The sequence below is a fragment of the Melospiza melodia genome, chromosome 9 (assembly GCF_035770615.1).
Source record: "Melospiza melodia melodia isolate bMelMel2 chromosome 9, bMelMel2.pri, whole genome shotgun sequence".
NCBI classification, from domain to species: domain Eukaryota; kingdom Metazoa; phylum Chordata; class Aves; order Passeriformes; family Passerellidae; genus Melospiza; species Melospiza melodia.
In genome coordinates, this window is record NC_086202.1 from 12,805,852 (window position 1) to 12,827,961 (window position 22,110).

Sequence of the window (22,110 nt, forward strand, 5' to 3'; positions counted from 1 at the left end):
GCCACTTCCTGCCCTGTCCCTGCCAGGAGAGACAGCATCCCATCAGGGAAGATGCTCCCACACTGTGTCCCAATACCACAGGGACAGCAGATGCATTTGGGTGGTGCAGGAGCAAGATGGTGGTGCAGCCACCTCTGAGGGCTGGGGCTGCAGGCACGACCAGGCCCTCAGGGCACTGAGGAGCTCAAGAAATTTAATTTCTCTCTGCTGGGCAGGGAGGGAGAAGAGATCCTCATCCAGGCCTGGGTGTGAACACAGCCCACCCCAGGCAGCTTTCAGTGGGAGGACAGCACAGGCCACATTGGCCTGGGAGTGAGGAGAGCCAGGGAGAGTCACAGGGCTCAGCTCAGTGTTTATGAAGGACAGGGTCTGCATCATCTTTGCCACCAGGGATGCAGGGGAGGAGCTCTTTTCACCACCTCTTTCAGTTTCAGGGGGAAAATGTACATGTTTAGGGCTGCTTATAAATGAGTGCCAAAATTCACCCTGCTGCTGAGCCATCTCCAGCACAGGGCTCTGGCTGCAGGCCCTGGCACAATCTGCCCTGCCCAGCACCAAATGCCCTTTGAGTAACCAACTCAGGAGCACCAGCACTGGAGACTGCAGGGAAAGCCCAGGGTTTGTGACCTCCCGAAAAGTTTCAGACACCCAGACCCAAGTGCCTTGAGCAACTGTTTCCAGCCACTTGGGAGCTCAGACTGACACCAACACCTGGAGCACAACTGTTCCCCGTGACCAGCACTGCCTTGTGCTTCACCCCTGCCATGCCAGAAAATAAAATCTGGGGCCTGCAAGTGTATTGAGTGGGATTCACCAGATTTCACAGTTTTTCAGAGCCTAAAAGATCGTGTAATAAGTCCTGCCCTTTCTGTCTTCAGCACACTCTGTGCTTGTGGTTTCTCAAATGCTTCAATCAATTTATATGGACATTAGGGGGGCCCTACAATCCTTTGCTCCCTCATGTCTTTTTTCATACATCTGCCCCTTCCCAACCACAGATACAGATAAAAATTTAATCCAGAAAAAAAAGAGCAGTCTGTCTTTGGTGGGATCATCTCCCCCAGCTGGCTCTCAGAAGCGCTCTGCCAGCTCCAATGGTGGCAGTCTGGGCAGCAAAGGGAGATAACTCAGTGCTAAAATTCAGCTGAATCAGAAAGTCCTCACACCAGTCCTATTGCTCTGACATATCATTTCTCAGTTGCTCCTCCAATAACCCCCACAAAAAATTCAACAGGCTTTGGCAGCACCCCCAATCCTGCCTCAATCTGTTGCTGTCCCAGTCTTGTCTAGCTCTGTTGAATTCCAAGATCTTCCCAATGTTGACAAAATCTCAGGGTCTCAGCCAGTTGTTCCCAAACTGTGGCTGGGGGAATGGCTTGCCTTACAAAGGAGCCATCCTGCAAAGACCCATCCTATTGCTTGGCAGCAAACCTACCCCATCTGCAAGCCCTGCAAAATTGAGAAACCCTCACTCCCCCTTCCAAATAAACATATTGGATTCAAGATCCAGCTGGCCTGTGTGATCTCAGAGCCTTCTCCCTGCAGGGGTGAAACACAGCCAGCCTCTTCCACCCTTGCTCCCACTGCAGGCTGAGCAGTCTCCCCCCTGCCCAAAGACCTCCACTCTGCACCCATCAGGCTGAGTCCTGCCATGGGAAGCCCTGAGCTCTAAACAACCTCTTTGGCTTCCCACCCCCGTGATTTCTAGTTTCTGCTCTGGAGGGAGCCTGGTATGAGGATCTGGAAGCATAAACAGGCTTTATGGGGAGCTCAGATACCTCTGAGGGGCAGAGCAGCAGCAGTACCCACGTGTAGCCACGTCCTGGCCATGAGACCACTGGCAATGACCTGCAGCCACGTGCCCCATCAGAGTCTCATTTGGTGAGCCAAAGACAAGGGGTCCAGCCGCCCAAGGCACCTCTCCAGACTCAGGCAGCACTAGAAAGAAAACCCTCCTTTGATTTAAAGGCCATGATTTTATTTTTTTTCCTCCCAACTGATCTAGTTAAACTTCCAACCGCTCAAGGCTATTTTAATTTGTACTGGTAAGTTAAATCAACACAAACAAGGACAGAACAGGTTTATATGCACGTCTATTACTGGCCTGCACCAACTGAAGTGCAGCTACATTTCTCCAGGCAGCTTTTTTTTTTCTCTAATAAAGATAAGGGGGATGTTTTTGTGGACCTCCAACTGACAAATGGAGCCTGAAAGTGAATTGGGAGTCAAAGCCTTGAGGAAAGTCAAGGTGACTTATGCACCAATAGGCTGGATTCAAAGAGCTTTGCAAAAATGCAGATCAACTAACAAGATTTATAAAACTCGTTAGGGGCTTAGAGGTCGCTTAATTCTCAAAGGTGCCAAGGAAAGTGCCTGACTTGCAGAAGGATGGATGGGGCTTACAGAGGTGGCTATCTCAACCTTTCAGTTGCTTCAAGAAAAGCGGACTCAATTTCTCTTGGAAATGAGGTTTTGACATGCCAAAATGTTTACTGCAAGCCTTGGCTCCTCCATCATTTACTTTAAAGAAAAAGAAACCAAGTCTTGTTGCTGCAGACAACTGTTAGAAACATCTACTGAAAGCCACAGCAGAATCTGCTGCTTCAGCTCACCAGCGCCAGACACCACCCAGAGGAGTATGAGACCAGATTCAGCACACAAGCTGGAAAAAACAGAAGCGGGGAAAAGACTTTGCACTTGCACAGCTCCCCTGTGCCTGGCATTTTGCAGGCTGGAAGCAGCCTGTCAGCACCTGTGGGCAGCCAAGGAAAGGTACAGCAAGTCCATCCACCCCAATGACCATGACCACAGTCTGCTGAACACCAAGGACCCTCCATTGCCTCTCTACAGGGCTTTTTCTCTTACCAATTTTTTTTTTTTTTTTGTGAGGTGGTTGTTGAGAATCTGAAAGCCCGGATTATAATCTTTATGAATCCCATAGTTAGATCGCGCTGAACAGCAGCCCAGCAATACCAGATGTTCAAACAAAGCTGCCAACCGACAGCTGTCTGCAGCTTGCAGCGTGTTTTTACTTTAAAATGCAAAATGATACCAATCTATATTAAAAGAGAGACGTTCAGAGCCTTGCGATAGCAGCTGAAGCCGCGGATATTGCTCTTTCACGCAGGGTGTGGCAGCAGAAGGAAATATCTCAAAAACTACTGCTTAAGCCACCCTCCCAGCCCCCCCAAATCCTGGCCCCTTTCCTAATGGGAAAGAGACTCACGTTACTGCCTGAGTGCCGTGAATGTACCAGTGCGTGTCCAAACAAGCCAGCAAAAAGAAAAATGCAGCATGAACAAACAGTGTCTAACGAAGGATGCCAGAACGAATCTGGGCGCTGCCCACACCTGGCCCTCAGCAGCATGGGGAGGACAAAGTGACACATGGGGGGATGGAGGGAACCAGTCCTGGGGTGGAGGGTGCAGCCCATCCTGCACCAGTGATCAAAGTGGGACACGAAATGTCCCTTCTGGCAGCACAGCATTGCCAGTGGAAGGGTGGGATGGAGGGGCATCTTCCACTGCCCCAGCCCCGTCTGCCCAGCGTCTCACCTCAGGTTGTCCCACATCCCTCTAAAATACACAGGGATGCTCTGGTCCCACTGGAGAAACTCTGCCTGAGTCTCCTTGATGTGAAGCAGGCTTTCAACTTGCATTGCTTTGTACCTTTACTTCTTATGCTGGCTGGGACCAGCACAAACCCTACACCCTGCAACCTTTTCTGCACACCAGCAGCTGGAGAAGGCAAGAACTGCAGCTCAGCCTTGCCCTTCATTATTTCTCCTTCTGGAAATGCAAGCCACCCACAACAACCACATTTTGGGGATGGCAAGTCCTGAATACAGTAGGCATGGCACAGTACTCCTGTTTGCAGGAATTGTGCAAAAAGCACTCTGACTTACTCGAACGTGACGTCCCAAATCCCCCACCAGCCGCGATCACAGGAAATCTTTGGGACCTGTCCCAGGGCTGCCTCATTGTGCTCCGAGCAGCAACAGCATGAATGAATCATGCTCCTCAACGTGACACCCAGCTCCCAGCAACGTATTCAGGACCAAAATATTTACGTTGCAAATGAGTAAGAATAGGACCAGATCCCCTCCCCAGCCTGCTGACATAAAAAGGCCAACCTGGTCTTGCAGTGAGCAAGTGGGTGGCAGAAGGATAGGAAAACAGGAGGCAGAGACCAGTCCCATGTCTTGCAGCCTGGATGTGCCCAGCAATGCTGAATCAGAGCCCTTCTCAGTTACAGCAAAACCCCAAAGTGGCAAGCACTGAGACTACAAATCCTGTGGTACCACACTCCCTCCGGGTGACAAGCGAAGGAGCATGCTGGGACCTGTAGTTTCCAGACAGCCAGCAGCAAAATGCCATCCCCCAGTAAACACATCTCAAATTAAAGGGATGCAAGGTCCCCAAACTCCTGGCAAGGTGCCAGCAGTGGCTTCCTGTTGGCAGGCACTTGGCCAATTCCCATGTGTTGCAGTAGCCCCCTTTTAAGAAGAAGCCAAGAGCCCACACCCCACAAATCCCCTCATCGCTGACCTGCAACCTGCCCTTTCTGAAGCAACGTGTCTGCATGGATTGCAGGATGCTCCCAGAGCTCTGGTGCAGCCCTGGCCCGCAGGAGCTGTCAGCCCTGCTCCTGCCTTGCTGTTGAGCCCCTCCACGTTTGCTCCATGGCACTGCAATGCCAAACCCAAAGCAGGACCCTGCATCCAGTGCTGGTCACACATCAGCTACATAAAGTCCACCAATGCATCCCTCGAGGGGTCACATAAAGATGCCACTGAAGCAATGAGAGTCTTAGGCAGCAAAAAGCAACACACTGGTGTGGTGTTTTCAGGCAGAACAGCACAAGCAGGCAAAGCTCCACCGAATCACCATACCAGTAAGGCTGGGGACAGTCACCTCCCCCCCTACAGGATCCCAGATGGGCACACAGCTACCCTGGGAGTGCTGTCACCCTGTGCTCCAGCAAGAGCAGACCACACATCACATCCTGGGGAACGTGGCACCCCTCTCCTTGCCCGCTCACCCTCCCCGCTGCAGAGGAAATTGTGCGCCCGGCTGATGTCAGGAGGCATCACTTCACACAAAGGCCAGGCTTCCTGGCGGGGAAGGGGGGGGGAGTGGGGAGGAAGGGGAAGAGGAGCCTGGGGCAAAGGCAAACAGCATCTACAGCTCCTTGTGTGCGCAAAAGGGGCAGCAGCAGGGGACAACATGGCCCCTTCTATTTCAATTGCCCTTGCACTCGGGAAACAGAGGCAACATCATATTTCCTAGTGCCCTTCACAGGAGCCACGGCACGGCCCTGCCTGCACCCTGTGCACCCTTTAAGAATACACTGAAAAGAAGGGACTCAAGTTTATTTTAATTTGCTCCTGCAAATAAATCACTCCCATTTTCTACATGCCTGGCTGTGGCTGTTGCTAACCAGGGGACACAGCTCCCTGCTTAGCACCCCACCAGGAGAAAAAACAATTCTATGGCAAGATCTAACATCCGCACCCTCAAAATCAGCACAAGTGTGCACCCCACCTGTCTCCTGCTTATGGGTGGCTAAATACTCATGGTACCCATTAATTGATAAATACAGAGAAAAATAACATATTAAGGACCAAAGGCAAGAGTAATCAGCAGCCCTCATTTCCCAAACTCCTCTCCCCATTATGCTCCCGAAAGCCAAGCATCTATCAAAACATGGCCTATCATGGTACCCACATCATCAATATGACCTCCTGCTCCAGCATCTCCTCCTCTACCTCCTGCAGTCCCAGCTCACTCCCAGGCACTGAAAGAGGCTGGTGGCCAGCATCAGACTATGTTGCTTTTGTCTCCAACTCAGCCACTCTCTCAAGGACAGGAGCACTCTGGACCAGCTGCACAGGGACCAGTGAAGAGGGCTCGGCTGTAGGGGACCTGCAGGATATGGTCGATGTTGATTGAAAAGGGAAATCACTGATATTGCAGAGGGCAGCCAGGGAAGGTGGATTTTGGATGTGGGCACCACGAGGGAATAACTGTAAAGGAGCAAACCCTGCTGCTCTCCTTCAACGTGCTGACTTGTGCTCCTAGGAGAAGGCCTGCCATTGGTTTTTAATCTCACCCAATTACGGACCAGCCTTTGACATTATTGATCTCAGGCCCCTGAAGTATCATTTATCTTCTGGGTTTGACTCGGCCATCAGAGTTCGACAGCTCAGACCCCAGTCAGCTCCATCCTCCCAGGGAGCCAAGGGAACTGCTCTGCACAACCCAGTCCTGCTGATTCACGTGAGCCATATTTGACACTCAGTTTCCATCCTCACATAAGGTGTCGTTCACTCTCTGCCTACCTGGCATGTCATCTTCTGACTCAAAAATCCAGCTCCTCAGGTCTCTGGCAGACCAGCACTGCTTCCTCAAGCTTGGCAGCCCAAGGTGCCTCTAGTGTGCCCTGCTTCTCCCTTTCAGTTTCATTATCCTCTTTCAAGGAGGATGCGGTGGAGGCACAAATGTTATGGGATGTGCTGAGAACTGCACAGGCACTGGGGGAGCAGCGCCAGCAGTCAGGGTACAACCAGAGAAGCCATTTCTAGCTGTGACCCACTGCCATTTTCTAGAGCAGAAAGGACCAACAACGGTAGATCCTCATTCCCTGGTGAGATTGTACGCACAGAAAAACCAGGTGGATATTGTGGCTTTGTGGTGGCTTCCCCTTACCTGCCAGCCAGCACAGCTGCCACAGGGCCAGCTCATGACTTTTGGTTGACCTTCAAAATGTCAATGTCTGCTCCCTCCACCAGACCCAGAAGAGATGGGCTGACGGGCTCCCTGTCCCCTGGATACCTCCATCCCCCACCAAACTGACAGACACTCCCAGCCTCCAGTGTTTGGGAAGCACAAGATTTTCCTCAAATGCCTTTGTCAACAGTTATTGGATGCAGCATGTACATGAAGGCTGTCTTTCCAGATGCCTCCTGTCTCTCTCTCCTGCAAAGCCAGGCCTTGGTTTTGGGAAGGAGGAATATTTCCTGAGAAGGCTCCAATGGGCAGTTTTAATGCAGAGAGAGAGGAAGGTTTAGTTTTTGTTCTTCACCTTGTTATCATTTATCATATTGCTGAAAAGCACTTTGGTAAATGGAGATTAATACCATGTGCATTCCTAGATTGTAGCAGGAACCAGCCCTGGGGAGGACCAGGGGAGGAGTACCTGGATGGGGGCAGCTAGCAGGGTCCATGCAAGGTACCATCATCAGCAAAGAAAGCTCCAGTCTCCAGGATTGCTTCCCCACACTGCCATGGACTTCCTGACTCCTAGCAGGTCTCCCCACCTCTGCTTACCTCTAAACTAGGGTAATACCCTGACTTCCCATCCAGACTTTAGATTGTTGCAGAGATTAAAATGATCTTTATCTCCCCTGTTCTAAGTAGAAAGCTACAAATTCCTTAGCTGGAAGACAGGCCTTGGCTTTACCTGCTGGGCTTACATGCTCAGGAATTGTCTTTGGAAAGGGATGGTCTTCACACCAGGCACTATTTCCAGTTCCCTGCCCAGATGCCCTGTTGTGCAGGATGCCAGCAGGCAGAGGCAGGGAAATAGCCCCCAGATGTGCTCTCATTCCCTTGATGGGGGCAGGCTCTGTCCCCACCCCCTACAATCAAACTACCTCTGACCAAAACAGAGCTCGCAGGCCTCAGCCACCCAGTAACAACAGTGCAGCTGTGGCAGGAGAGCTGCAGTAATTCCCTCCTGGATCTGGCCACCCCCATCACTAAGGGCTAGCACAATACCAGAGGGAAGGGGGAGCGCAGCACCCGCCCCCGCACTGTCCCCAAAGGGTCTGCGAGGGGGACAGAGACCTCGCAGCACATTTATTCCGCTCCATCCATTTGAGAGGCACGCTTCAAGGGGCTTTATGCCGGCAGAGGCGAGTGCACCAGGACAGGAAAAGAACAAAGGGAGGCACCGGCACCCCCAGCCCTTTGTCTGAGCGCAGAGGAGTTCACCTGCAGGGAAAACCTGCTCCCACCGCAGAGGCGGCAGCTCCACATGGATTCAGAGGGGGAGAGGGATGCGGCCCCCCCTTGCAGCGAGAGGATAATGAGCAGAAGGACGCAATCACATTACCCTCTCTCTCCCCTTGCACAAGCCCATTACAGTGCACGCCAACCCCCCCGAGTTACCAACAACCCAACAACCGCAACCAGCAATAAAAACCATTGCCACAGAAATATCAACCCACCCCCCAGCGTGATCGATCTGTGTCTGCGTGTGGCCCAGCACCAAACCCTGGAGCTCGGCTCCACCGACCAGGATTGACTGGGAGGGAAGGGGGTGGGAGACTAGTTTCCAGGGGATGGGGTTTTAAAGCCACACAATAACTGGCTCAAATGAAGGTTTAGATTAAGCTGTCGTATGGCAAGGGAAAACACTGCCTCCATTAGGACATGCGGGATTTTCTTTCCCTTTCTCCAAAGCTACAGCTCTAGGATGAAGCTTCCAGGTTGCCCAGGCAGGGAGAGGAGAACTGGGTGATGCCGAGCAAATGGGGGATCCTGAACAGGGAGAGATGGGTAGAGGGAAGAAAAGACAGATCAGCCCCAGATCATATAGTCGGCTGCTCTGACAATGTTTACTCATATTTCAGAGAGACACAGCCATCCGGAACATCACTCCCTGCCAACTGCCTCATCTGGAGCCATCCACAGCTCGGCTCTTCCCAGCCCACTCCAGAGACAGCCCCCCCGTCAAAGCATCCACACAGGAAGAAACTGAAAAAGGAAAGGTAGGGGGAAGAGAAGAAACAGAGAAATTAAATTAATTCGTGTTTTGGGGTTTTTTTAACAGTTCTGGTACATCATCTCAGCAAACAGATGACTTGGAGTGCAACAGCACCGCTGCAGAGTGCAGGGCACTGCGCTGAGCTGGGAACTTCTGCTCATGTTACCATCACAAGAGAATCACAAGACAGAAGAGGGACAACCATGATGCCCTGGTGAGAACAGGCTGAAGCTGTCCTTATCAGAAAGGATCCAGGACTGAGAACCTCTTCCCTGAGTTCATCTGGGGGACATATGTAAAAACTTTTGCGTGCATCCAGAGTCTCATGCCTGTGAATAACTACCCCTCCCTCCATATTAGGGACCAGACATCTCCTCCTCCCATTCCCAAGTGTGCTGGATATGGCTCTCCCAGGAAAAGGAGGGGTAGCTGCCTCTGTCCTTTCGTGGAGGAAAGGGAAGGGCAGGACATCCCTGGTCCTGCAAATTTCACATCTCCCCACCAGTCCCCCAGCATCTTCCTCACCCTCTCTTCCAGCAAACAGAGGTTCATTGCAGAAAACTGCCTATCACTGCAAGCAAGCTCAGCAGTTCCGAGTCCTCTGTGCCATCCCCCTTACTTCAACCCAACCAGCATCTCCTCAGCCTACAGGCTGCTGATAAATGCAAGAAGTTGACAAAGTCACCAGAACCTAGCCCAGATCCATAGCATATTATTTTTTTTAAAGCAAAAAAGCCAGGCCAGACCAGATTCTGCCCTAAAGCTTTTGTGGCAAAGCAAAATCCTGCTCCAAGTGTTTATTTATAAATCCGTACATACATGTACATTTGAATTCTGACAGAATTAATTCTGGCATCCAGCTAATTCAAAGCATTCCTCCCCCATCACACTACTGTTGCAGGCCAGCCCTGCACAGAAGCTGATTATAAAATGCTGCACTAGCCAGGCATTTCTGCAAAGGCTTGTGCTATTGAGCATTCAGTCTTTCCTTGCTTGGCTATTTCATTGTTTCGGTGTCGATCCCTCCTCTCTTGCCCTGTGTTTCCTGGTTACTTTTGTCCCTGCTCTGGAAGCACTGCTGCTCTCAGAGCATTTCAGTGTCAGATTGAAAAAAAACCCAAAACAATTACATGAAATTAAAGAGAAGAAAAGAAGAAATTATCACCATGTACCAAGATTTCCAGTAAACAGACAGGTAATGAGCAAAAAATAGGCCAATAGCTGCAAGCAAGCGCAGACAGATCTGGGGACAGAAAGCCTGCTGCCCGCCTCCCAAGTACAGCTAAGAAATCCCTGTGTGGTCACACGCTGTCCTCTGGAGCAGAGAGGAGAGAGGTCAGGGCAGCCAGCACTGTAAGAGCCTCTTTATTCTTGGGCAGTTGCACGAATCTGATCACTTGTGCCCTTTGTGAGACATGGAAATCTGCCTTCTCCTCCCACCCCCTTCGCCAGCCCCTCTTCTGCTCCTCCCGCTCAGATGGGGACAGAGGCAACTCCTTGGCTCCAGAGGCAAAGACCAAAGCAGCAGAGAGGCTGTGGATGCCCCTCTGGCAGGACCAGGCCCGGATCAGCACACAGGAGACCTTGAGAATAGCGCTTTGCGGGAGCAAGGGGAGGGGAGAAGAAGGGAAGGACAGTCCTGGGGCTTGCACATTCCTTGAAGGGCTCACCCAGACTCCCTCCTGTGAGGCAGGAGGCCGAGGGGTGGAGACAAGTCCAGGGTGTCCCACTGCAGTTCCTGCCTCTCCTACTTCTCCCTCTCCATCGTGCTCATGGGCTTGAGGAGAACGGCACGCTGATCGCCTCCATGCCAGCAGACACATGATGCTCACATAAGTATCACACGATAGATTTAGATTAAACAAGTGTCTGGACTAAGTTCATTACACCCTCATCACCAGACAAAGCTGGGCTTAGACCTCCTAGCTCAGAGACCAGACCACAACACCTCTGTCTGAGGGGCTCATTCAAAGTCACTGCTGAGGGAAAGCTTCAGGGTGGAAAGCTCTAGGTAGGCCAGGGCAGTCTGGTGAGCAGGGCTGTAAGCCTGGGCTACATATTGTTGCTACTCCTTGCAAAGCAGCTCAAGGTCCTCAGGTGAACCTTTCCTTATCTCTCCTCTTTCCACCTCACTCTCCAAGCTCCCATCCACACTGCATTGTCCCCTATGGGAAGAGAGCATTCTCCACAGCAGCCCCTGTCCTACCCCTTTACCAAGGCTGTCCCCTCCACACAAGTCTCCTTCCTGCCACCCAAGCCACCAGGCTGCCTCCCAGCATTCTCCATCTCTGCTGTCACTTGGATTGACTCTACACAAAAGACTTGCAGCTGCAGGTCTGGAGCAACAAACCGCTGGCAACCTGACGGGCTAAGGGCACAGAAAATGTTCAAGCTTAGCAGGAAAGCAGCAGGGAAAAGCCCTTAATCCAAACCCTGCAGAGGCAGGAGACTGCTCCAGTTCAGCCAGAGATCTGGGACTGCCAGATACCCACTGCTGCTTGGCCAGCAAACCCAGAGGGGTTTGCAGCAGAGTGGCTCAGCGCCCCAAGACCACTCTAGGGCAGCTCAGGCTGCTACAGCTTGAACTGAAATCTGCTGCCCCTGATAACACGGAGCAGCAAAGCCTGACAGATCCATGTGGTGAGTGGCACGGAGCTCAGGAGCCAGGCTAGGTGGGTGCTGGGATTTCTGCCACTGCCCAAGGCCCAAGAAGTCAGTGCTCATCATGGCAGCGTGACCAACTGACAGCATCCCAGGGCACAATGATCAGCCACATTTAGGAGCATGTTCCTGGGCAGGAATTAGGGCATAAGCAAAGCCAGGGAAGGGAAGACCTGGGTTAGGCTGACCTAACCCTTGGGCTAGACTGGCAGTTCAGCTCTGGGGTGCTGGTGGAAGTTCAGATGGCAGGCGCAGGGAGAAGGTGCCCATCTCCTGCTTCATAGGACCTGCTGCAAAAGTTGTCTGGGGACTGGGAATGCTCAAAGAGTGCCACAGCAAATGCCTGCCAGGCACCAGCCACACCACCTACAGCCACGAGAGCTAAATTAGCACTCAAGCACTCGGGCACTTGTACTCACAATGCCTGCAGTGAGCTGCGTGCCGTGCTCCTCATAAACAAGTCATCTGGAAAATAAGTAAGCCTGTAAAAATCCAGTCCATCACAAGTTACCAAACCTGTTTCAGAGTAAAACAACCTAGAGCAGCTCATGCCAGAAGCCTAGCAGTGAAGCTGATATTGAGCTTCCCCACCAGTAGGACTCCCTTGGTCCCAGCAAAACATCCAGGCACTGATAGCAGCATGGGGATGCCATGTAGGACTTTGTGGTGGCCAAAGCTGGCAAAGTGTCAGAGTTTTTGGTACAGACTTGAGATCCATCTCTTCCTGTGCTCCTACCAAGCACTCAGTTCTCCTCCTTCTCATAATTTAGAAAGCATGAGTTGGCCTTATGTGGGGTGCTGCCAAAGAAGAAAGCCCAAACCCACTGAACTGCAGATGGAGCCAGCAGCCCGGTCCCTGTCCCCCTGGATTTGCTGAACATGCACAGCTCCATGGACAGTGCTGGATGCTGCTCCTACACACCTCCGGGAGGATCCCCAATGTTTTCCTCCAGGTCTCAGCACCACAATGCATTTTCTCCCACTTAAAAGCCACCAGATATCTGGTTCAAAGCCACCAGATATCTTCAGAATATGAAGGGATTTCTAGGAAGCTAGGACAGGGAGAAATTGATCTCTTCCCCAAAAACAAAACAGAATCAGAGCCTCTCTACCCAAGACATTTCCACTGGTGGCACCTCTAGCTGAGAACAGGCAGCTGGGAAACCTCTGAGCAAGCTCAGATGTACCTGGCCTCAATCAACCATGTCCCCTACAAAGACAGGGCAACCATAGTAATACCCCACAAGTGAGTCTCTTTCTCCTTTCTCTGACTGCTGACTTCTTACCCACACTCCAATCCCAGCAATGTATTTTCCCCCTTTTTGGATGGAGAAAAAATAAAAAGCAACACATCAACCTCGCACTGGAGCAACTTTCTTTTCCAGCCTTAGAAGCAGGTTCCCCCATGCAGGCAGGAGGCACATGGCTAGGGCAGCAAAGGCAAAGATGGAAGAAAAACTGTTTCATTTTGAGACCTTGAAACAAACAAAATGAGAAGAAGCAAAAAAAAAAAGAAAAAAAAAAAGAAAAAAAGAAAAGAGGGTGCCTTGTTGGCTTTTCTTTCCCCCCCTCTCCTCTTTAAGCACTACAAAAACAGGAAACAAAGGAGAAAACATCTCACGGGGGGAAGGGGAGGTAAGCGCTTTATACGCCCACGAAAGAAAGATTAACCACATATTTTATTTACTGTTTGTATTACAGTTGCACCGTGGAGTTCAACTAATTCTGAGCCAGGGCTCTGCGGGTTTGCGCAGCACCTAATGCTGAGCGGGGTCCTTCCCCCAAACCCACCAGGCACATGTTCTGCTTCAGGCAAACCCTGCACGGACACCCCCTTTCCTCTGGCAGACACCCTGCTCCAGCCTCCTTCACCCAGCCAGAGCACTCCTGCCCCACCTGCCAGCTCAGCTGACAAAGCGCTGGTGCTGTCCCCAAGGAGTTTTAAGCCCCTTTTCCCCTTCAAACCAGTCTGTAACCAGGCGTAAGGTGCCCTTTGAGGCAGGTTGGCAACACAGCCAGAGGAATAAATGCTTAAAAAGCAGAGTTTATGGGGAGCATGTTTGCAGGCTCCAGTCCCTCCTCCGGACCACGGGCGACATCCCCTCCACAGCAAGTTGGCGTTGCAACCCCCACACTTGCGAGTCCCTCGCACCAAGGTCAGGGCTCTGATCCTCCCAACTTTGACTCATTTCTCAATTAACGGCTTTCTGAACACAAGCCACACATGGAACAAACCTCTCACAATGGGGCCTCCCCCGGACCTCCCAAGCCCAGCGTTACTCATCTGCCCCCCAGTCGCAGTCCATCTTTTCTCGGGATGCTCCGAGTGCGGCTCACCACCGCTGCAGGGTGAGCAAGCAGCCAGGAATCCCGGGCCCGGCTCCCGCAGGCGGGAAGCAGTCACCAGCTGAGCTCATGCACCCTAATTCGGGAGCCGACGAGGCGAGGCCACCTTCCTTGCTGGCTGGCAACCGGCAGCTTTCAGCTGGAGACCCAGCCACAGCCATGGAGCAAGGGCTGGCAACCTGCTGGGTGCTTTTCCCAGGGGCTCATCCCTACTCCAGGCACTTCATGGAAGAAGTGATTCAACTATAGGGAGGATCCTTTGGGCACACCGTCCCCCAGCTTGGTGCTGTCCTTCACTGACCCAGACTCCGTGCACCCAACCGAGCCACGCGCCCAGCGGGAAGAGACAAGCTTATCATCACAGAGAAAGGAAATTAAGATAATGTGGCGATGGAGGTACCGAGGGATTTGGCCAAGGTCACAAAACAATTCCATGGCTCTACGATACAACTGTCTAACACTTTTGGTGTCTGGCCACATATCCTAAAATTTCAAGCCGGGGCCAAAATCCAGCCTAGGCAGTGGCAGATTTCTGCCAGGTCATTAGCAGCGTGCATCCGCAAGAAGTGGCGAACATCCAGCCATAACAACAGCAGCAACAACAAAAAAAACATGCAGCAAGAGCAGGAATAAATGAGATCAAAGTGTCCTGGAAAAGGACCTGGAAAAATAGTTCTGGTCCCTGGCTAAGGCTCCTGGGAGATGCACATGAGAACCCCATCCCAGCCCTGCACAGCCCTCCCGAGGTGGCTCCCCACCCTGGCAGAGGGAAACCAAAATGACTCCCTATAAATAGAAGCAGAAAAGCACTTCTCCAAAAGACTGACTGGGTCTTTCCCCTTCCAGCGTGTGTGGCGGAGCTGCTGGCACCTCCGCGGAGGTCCCTGGTTTTCCCCGAGAAAACCTGGAGAGGAAAATAACCTTCCTGTGAGCTCAGGCTGGCTCCACTCTACACAGAGCTGCATCCCCCCACCCCACTCCCAGGCCTGGCCATCCAATTGGAAAGTAATTATACTGCAATTTTTATTTATGACTTCTTCGGTTTTTTTTATTGCTAAATGGTGACTCATTTTGGCAACATTAAAATACACAGGAAATCATGCCCATTTTACAGTAATCACCATTCAATTCATTGTTAAATATTTATTCGGCAGACAAGCGTCGAGCCTCTTTCGAAGGGTCGGAGGGGGAGCGAAGGGGCAACCCTGAAAAGGGGGAAGGTGGTAGAAAGGTCAGGGCAGGGCTGGCTGCAGGGCTGGTAAATGCCCGCCAGAACTGGAGGGTGGGGAGCCAGGGGTGAAAGCTCCTGCCAGATGGCCTGGCCAAGAGCAAAATACAGACCCGCTTTCCCTCGAATCCAGCACAACAGCCCAAGCTGCTCTAGGGAGAGAGGCAGCCCTGTGCCCCCCAATAAAAAAATCACATTATTTGGCCAAATCCCAAGACTGAATCCCCACCAGTGAGACGTCATGGGTCTCTGACACGTCATGGGTCTCTGACACGAAGCTCTTCCATTGCCAGGGGGAAGAGGATGGCGGCCACTGGCCCCAGTGGGAGGCAGTGGGAAGAGCAGGCAGTTTGACATTCACAGGCCTTACAATGGACAGGGTTTGCTCCTGCAGCCGCTTTGTCCTCCCAGGAAGCCCAATTTTGGGGTGACTCGACCTCAGCTGCAGGCAGCTCTTCTGCCTTCCCCCGAACAGCTGCATAGCCCAGCACAAGCCTGGCAGACTGCCCCTCCAAACACCCCTGGCCCAAGACTGCAACCCTGCCCTGCAGAGTGCACACCCAAGGGGCTGTAGGACCCACAGCTCAACAGCTACAAAGGCCCCACAGCACAGACACCTTCCCCGGGGAGCCCCCCTAGCACCCACGGGCTCCGTCACTGCTTGGCTGGGAGGCCACCCAACATGTCTGCCACAGGGGGACCCCGGGCGGAAGGAGGAGCAGTGCCAGGATGGATTTTGAGTAGGTCCTACACAAACACAGGCGAACAGACATGGCAGGGAAGAGGGTGACTGGGCAGTCCCCAGGCTGGGCAAACCCGAGCGCCCAGGATGGTTGGACTCACCCGGATCTCATTGCGGCGGATCTCCACGTCGCAGACCGAGTGTCCCTGGTGGGCCCCGCTGTAGTAGCAGCAGAACTGGCAGACGGCCACCTGCTCGGCCTCGCAGTGGTACAGGCGGTAGGCGTTGTGCTGGGGGCAGCTCCAGGCCCTCACGTCCTCCGCCTCCACCAGGAGATGCCCCCGGGCCGTGGAGGGCTGTTGCAGGTGGGTCTGGACGTGGGACTGGCAGCACGGAGCCTCGCACCTCAAACAGATCTTCTGGGCCGGCAGCGGCGGGCCCCGGCGGCAGAAGACGCAGTGCAGGACTGAGGGGGGCTTCTCCAGGTTGAGGGAGTTGAACTTCTCCACGATGTTGGTGAGCTTCAGGTTCTTCTCCAGGTTGGGCTTCTGGTTGTAGGCCTGGTTGCACTCCGGGCACCGCACCAAGCCCGACTCCTTGGCCCACGCCTCCCCGATGCAGCCCCGGCAGAAGTTGTGCTTGCAGGGCAGCTGGACCGGCTCCACAAAGACATGCAGGCAAATGGGGCAGATGAGCTCCTCTTCGAAGCAGTTCTTCCAATTCTCGGCCATCTCTGCCGGCAGCTCTGTCGACGCTTCCCCCCAGCCGCTTCGGTCGCTCAGTGCGGTCTAGGGGCGGACGCCGGGGTCTGTCCTCCCTGAAAGGGAAGGCTGAGGGTGAACGGACAGGCTCCCCCCTCCCGCAGCACACGCCATAAATAATAAACCGCAGCAGATTTTAAAATCGGGGATAAAATAAGCTACAGAGCAGCACTCTAGGAATATCCGGCAAGAAAACGCAATGTCCCCATCGCTTCGTTAAAAAAACAACACAAATGGTCAAAAAAACCCCAACACGATCCTGTTGGACTTACAGCCCGAAGTCCTAAACACCCCTAAAAGCCATTTGCTCCTTTTTACCCCAGAAGGTGAACTGAAACTTACCAAAGGTTGAAAAAAATCCATACAAAATCCAGCAGCAGAGTCCAAGTTCCATATAAAGCTCCTAAATTTAGCGCTCCGGATCAGATTTTTCTTTTCTTAGGTTTGCAACTGACATTCAATATTTTAAAGGGACTTTTGTCCCCCACCAAACCTGGCCAACAGCTGAGGGCAGCGACTCGCTCGGGCTTTTTTTTTCCCCTTCCCTGTATTTCTCCTCCCTCTCCCCCTGATGGGAGTTGGGAATCAGAGTCTTTTAAAGGAAACAGATCAAAGGGTTAAGATCCAAAACGGGAAAAGGAGGAAGATTAAAAAAATAATAATAATAGCGACGATGACGATGGCGGAAAAACGAATTCTCTCTGCGGCCCCCGAGATTTGCTTCTAAATCGGAGGAGCAGCAGGGGAAAAAAGGAAGAGGGGAAAAAAGATAAGACAGGAAAAAAAAAAAAAAAAAAAAAAAAAAAAAAAAAAAAAGAGAAAAAAAAAAGCTCTCTCGCCTGCTTCGAGATTGCGAGGTCTTGAATGGGAGAGCTCGGTCATTCAGAGCAAACGCCAGCCCAGCACAGCCCGCCCAGCTCCTCCAACGCTCCCGGAGAGGGGACGGGCTTTGCCACGGGGGGTTCTGAGCCCCGCAGACCCCAAATCAACCTGCTCTCACTTCCCACCAGGGCTGGGGGGAAAAAGGCGCCCGGAGGGTCCGTCCTAGCCCGCTCTCATGGCCAGCCCGGGGGTCGCAAGCCCCCGACGGTAACAATGCTTAGGGGCGCACGGACGGCGCCCGAGCCGGCGGCGGAGCGCTGCCTTCCCCGGCGCGGCCCCGCCGGGAAGGGGCGAGGCGGCGGCGGGCAGCCGGGAGGAGCCGGCCGGAGCGAGCGGTTCCGGGAGAGCCGAGTCAGCTCTCAGCCATCTTGAGCTGCCCGGCTGAGAACGGAGACCGGGAGCGCGTTAAAAATAAAATTAAAAAATAAATAAATTATAAAAAAAAAAAAAAAAAAAAGAAAAAGAAAAAAAAAAAAAAGAAGAACAGAGGGTATTTAAAAAAAGAAATTATAAATAAAGTCACCAGAACAACCCTGCTCCCGGGAGCCACCTCCTCCGCCTGCCCAGCGAGGCTCTGCGGAGGGGCTGCGGGGCCAGGCGAGCCCGAGCCGAGCCGAGCCGTCCCGTCCCGGCGGGGCCGCTCAGCACAGCCCCCCGCGCCCGCCCCCGCCGCCTCCTCCAGCCATCTTGGGGTCGCCCTGGGCGCCGGAGCCCCACGCCCCGGCTTCCTCCCGCCGCCCCCGGGGAGGCGGCAGCGGCCGGGGAGGGGGGGGAGGAACGCGGAGCGAGGCGGGTGGGGGCGCGGAGCCCCGCAGCGGGAAGGGGAAGGGGGGGCGGCGCCTCGGGCTCAGCCCCGGCGCGGGGGGCCGGGGCGGCGGCGGGGGGCGGGCGGGGCGGCCATGGGGGCGGCGGCCGCGCGGATCGATCAACCGGGGAAAGGGGTGCGGACGGGCGCGCCCCGCCCCGCTCGGGAGCCGGCCGGGGTGGAGGGCGGAGCGGAGGCGCCGGTGCCGCTGGGTCTCGCCGGGCGCTGCCGCCGCCGCCGCCTCGGAGCTGCCGCTGTGCTGCGGCGGGAGCAGCCCCGCCCCGGCCGCGGGACCGCCCCGCGCGTCACCGGGCACCGCCCCCGCCCCGCCCCGCGGCCCCGCCGCCGTAAAAGGGGACACGGCCCGCGGTGGGGCCCGGCGCCGACCGCCGCCAATCTCCGCCCATCTCCGCCGGTCTCCGCCGCTGCCTTCGAGGAGGCCGCGCTCGGCATGTCCCTTCTGGCCCCTGCATCGGCCGTAGGGCCGCCCTGCCCGGTCACCGGCGTCCCTGCGCGGTGCCCGCTGCTCAGCGTGCCAGCCCGTAAAAAGGCAGATTGCCCTGGAACCAGTGCACATCTGGGTCACAGCTGGTGCTGGGCACCGTCCTCATCGCCGTGTACAACTTCCTCGCGGCGAGAACAGGAGGGGCAGGCACTGGTATCTTCTCTCTGGCAACCAGGGACGGGACCTGAGGAAATGGCCTGAAGTTGTGTTAGGGGAGGTTGGGATTGGATGTTAGAAAAAGGTTCTGGTTGGGCCCTGGAACAGGCTCCCCAAAGAAGTGGCCATACCACCAGGCCTGCCTGAGTTCAGGAAGTGTTTGGAAAACACACTCAGGCACACTGAGGATGTTTAATTCTTGAAGATGTCTTGTGCGGGCCAAGAGTTGGATTCGATGATCCTTCTGTGTCCCTTACAACTCAGAATATTCTGGGATAAGTGCCCTCAAGAGCCTCCTATGTCCTCTTGGCTGGCTTCTAGATGGGCTGTTACTTTGCATTTAGATGCATTTCCTCCCTGTGCAGAGCCACAGCCGTTTGTCCCCTGGGGTCTTTCCCAAACCAGAACCCCCAGCACCTTCTGCCAGAGCTTGGGGCACAGAGGTGTCTCTGTTAACAGCTCTCCCACCAAATGTTTCCGCAGCTGTTTTGCGGGACACTGTATATCTAACCCCTGCCATATGTGCCAAGCTGCTGGGAATAAAGCACATTGCTGGTGGAAATCCATTTCTCACTGGCAAGAGCATCAATGGCTCAAAAACAAAGTATTTACATCAAAAAATTATCGGGGTCCACAGTCAGGTTTGTGATGGATTGACAAGAGGGCAAGGGCTCAGCAGCTTTGGGATCCAGCCCAGACCTGACCCTTGGGTGACGCTCTCTGATGGCAATTTGCCTCTGGGAGGGATTTAGCAGGAATTCCCCATCTGCGGCCTCAAACGTCTGAAGACACCACTCAGCAGTGTCTGCTATAGCGCCCTATATCCCAGTGCCTTGGACCACCCAGGGCAGCCTGCTGGAGGGATGAGCATTCCACACCACTCCCAGTATGGGGATTATCCAGGTCTTTCCACACTGTGTTTTACAGGAACCCCCTATGTGTAGACAGGCCCTGCCTAGAGACACTCTGATAAGGAGACAGTGATGGCTTCTGCTGGGGCTCACCCCGTGTCACCCCTCGGCCACCCCCCTCCATCCCTGCCCTCCTGGGGCTCAAGTGAAAAGGGAGCGGTTTGCCGTGCAATTCCTGTGCCAGGCCTCAGAGCCCATGGGCTGTACCTCTCCTGCAGGGTTTTACAGCCAGCGGCAGCCAGGGCTGGTGGGAGCTGGGCAGGGCAGCATGAGATGTGTCAGAACCGCAGGCGACTGGCGGAGGCCGTGTGGAGGCAAACCTCTCCTCGAAAAGTCAGCGCAAAACTATTCATGACTCTCACTTCTCTATAAACACACACTGTACCAGACAGCCTCCAGTGACAGCCACCATCCCCACCCCAGCCAGCACAGAGGCTTCTCAGGCCCCCTGTACTCCCACTGTGGCTGTGCTGGGAAAGCTGATTGGTATTTACCAGTACTTAAAAGAGGAAGGTGGATGGGATGGGGCTTAGCCAAGCTGAAAGATCCACCCTACTCCTGGCTGTGAATCTCTCTGCCCTGGGACTGGCACTGGCACTCTGTCATCATACCCACATCTGGATGATGCCATCTCCCTGCCCATGCCAGAGAAACTCCCTTGGCAAGGGAAGCCCCAAAGCCAGGCTGGGCATTGCAGCCCTTCCACAACCAGCGGCAGCTGCCTGGAGGAAGGCAGTAGACAAGGCCCCCTCTGCCTACACAGCTCCCAGACCCCTTTCTGACAGTGCTGGCTGGCTGATGAACGCCAGCAGGAGCAAGCAGCAGAAAGCCTGCCCATGCTTCAGTCTCCCCTCCACCAGGATCTTGGTGTGGGTCCCAGACCACGCCAAGGGGCCACAGAGGTGGTTTGTAGCTGAGTGCTGGTGTTCATCCCTCAAACTCCCCCAAGCCTCAGTTTTCCCAGCCACTGCCAGGCCATCATTCCCCTTTCCTGAAGGGAGACCATCATCTCCCTTCAGCAGCCATTAGTCCTGCTCTGGAAAGACCACTTCCTGCCCTGTCTCCCCAGTAAAGTGTCAGCATCTCTGCTGAGCCCTCAGTGAGCACTGGCTGGGCTGCAGGTACCCCCTGCCGAACCACAATGCTCAGGCACTTGTCACTGGTGTCTGGCATTGAGGTGGCCTGGGATGTCCCTGGGAGCAGGGATGATGTCCCTGGGCACAAGGATGAACTGGCTGCTCTGTAGAGCCAAGGTACCAAACTCATTTTGGTGTTTGGGGCTTGGGACCCTGCTGAGCTGATGGTAGAAGAGTGTTTGCAGAGATTTACAGAGAGGTTGGCTGTTAATGTGACATCATCCCTGTCTGCCACCACCCTCCCTTGGGAACACTCCTGAAGGCTCTGGCACCCAGCCCTGCACCTTCCCCAGAAGCCTTGAGCCCTGTGGAAGTGGTACAAAGGGCTATGTTTCTTGGGTCATTTATAACTCAATTAACCCATCAGAGAAAAAACATCACTCCCCTTCTGTCCCCTTCTGTGTCAGGCTGTTGAGGTGGCTCCGTGTGATGGAGAAAGCTCCCTCCACCTCCTCCAAGTGATTAACATGCTGAAGTTTTTCACTTAAGTTTTAAGCTGGGTTTAAGGATGTAAGGAACTTGCAGGGCGGCAACAGTCTGGTTTCCAACACTAAATATGTCTGCTGCGGCCATCCTCTGTTCCTGTTTGGGGTGGAGGAGGAGGGAAACAGCCCCATGGAAGAGGAACAACGCAGAGGTCCCCATGTCACCTGCTGGCCCAGCCCAGGACACAGCACCAACATGCACCACTTGTGCCCAGCCATGCCATGGAGTCACACCTGTCCCTTGCACACTGTCACCTTCCGGCTGTGGCATCCTCCCAGCCCAAAACCTTTTGGGAGAAGATGCACGTGTGTGTATGCAGTGTGTTTGCAGGGGAAACCTCCTGTCTCTGACATTAATAAAAAGGGACCAGAAGCAGGGTGTGCAGCCTGGTCCCCACAGCACACAAAGCAGGTTCCCAGTCCCACAGGCACTGGATCCAGCGACACCCACATGTGACACTGGAAGCTGGGAGCAGGTCTGGAATGCTGTGCTGGGTGCAGGGATGGTGATGCCCTTGTTGGCCCCGTGGGAGAGCCTTACCCTTGTGCAATGGGTGTGCAACTGGGGCTCCTCTTGGGGCAAAAATGCTGGGCTTTCTCCCTTCCTCCCTGAGCCTAAAGCATGAGCCAAAGTGGGTATTGAGGGTTGGCCAAGGGGAACTGCATGTCAGGGTGTTGGAGGGGAGCTCTACTTTGGTTCAAGCAAATCTGGGGTGTAACAGCCCAGTCTAAGGTTGACTGGCCAAATCCAGGGGTGTGCAGCTGTGGAGCAGGGATGATGCT

The 22,110-nt window shown here is 54.0% G+C and overlaps 1 protein-coding gene across 1 annotated transcript in view; it reads right to left on the reverse strand.

The window, feature by feature from the left end:
• Positions 1-17,573, reverse strand: part of TRIM8 (tripartite motif containing 8) — a 29,948-nt gene extending 12,375 nt beyond the window's left edge. Inside the window, exons 1-2 of the mRNA XM_063163308.1 lie at positions 16,790-17,573; positions 15,848-16,503 (exon numbers count right to left, since the gene is read on the reverse strand). Coding sequence (XP_063019378.1) covers positions 15,848-16,417 — 570 coding nt within the window. The 5' untranslated portion in view covers positions 16,418-16,503; positions 16,790-17,573. The remainder of the gene's footprint in view (positions 1-15,847; positions 16,504-16,789) is intronic.
• Between the last annotated feature and the right edge of the window lie 4,537 nt (positions 17,574-22,110).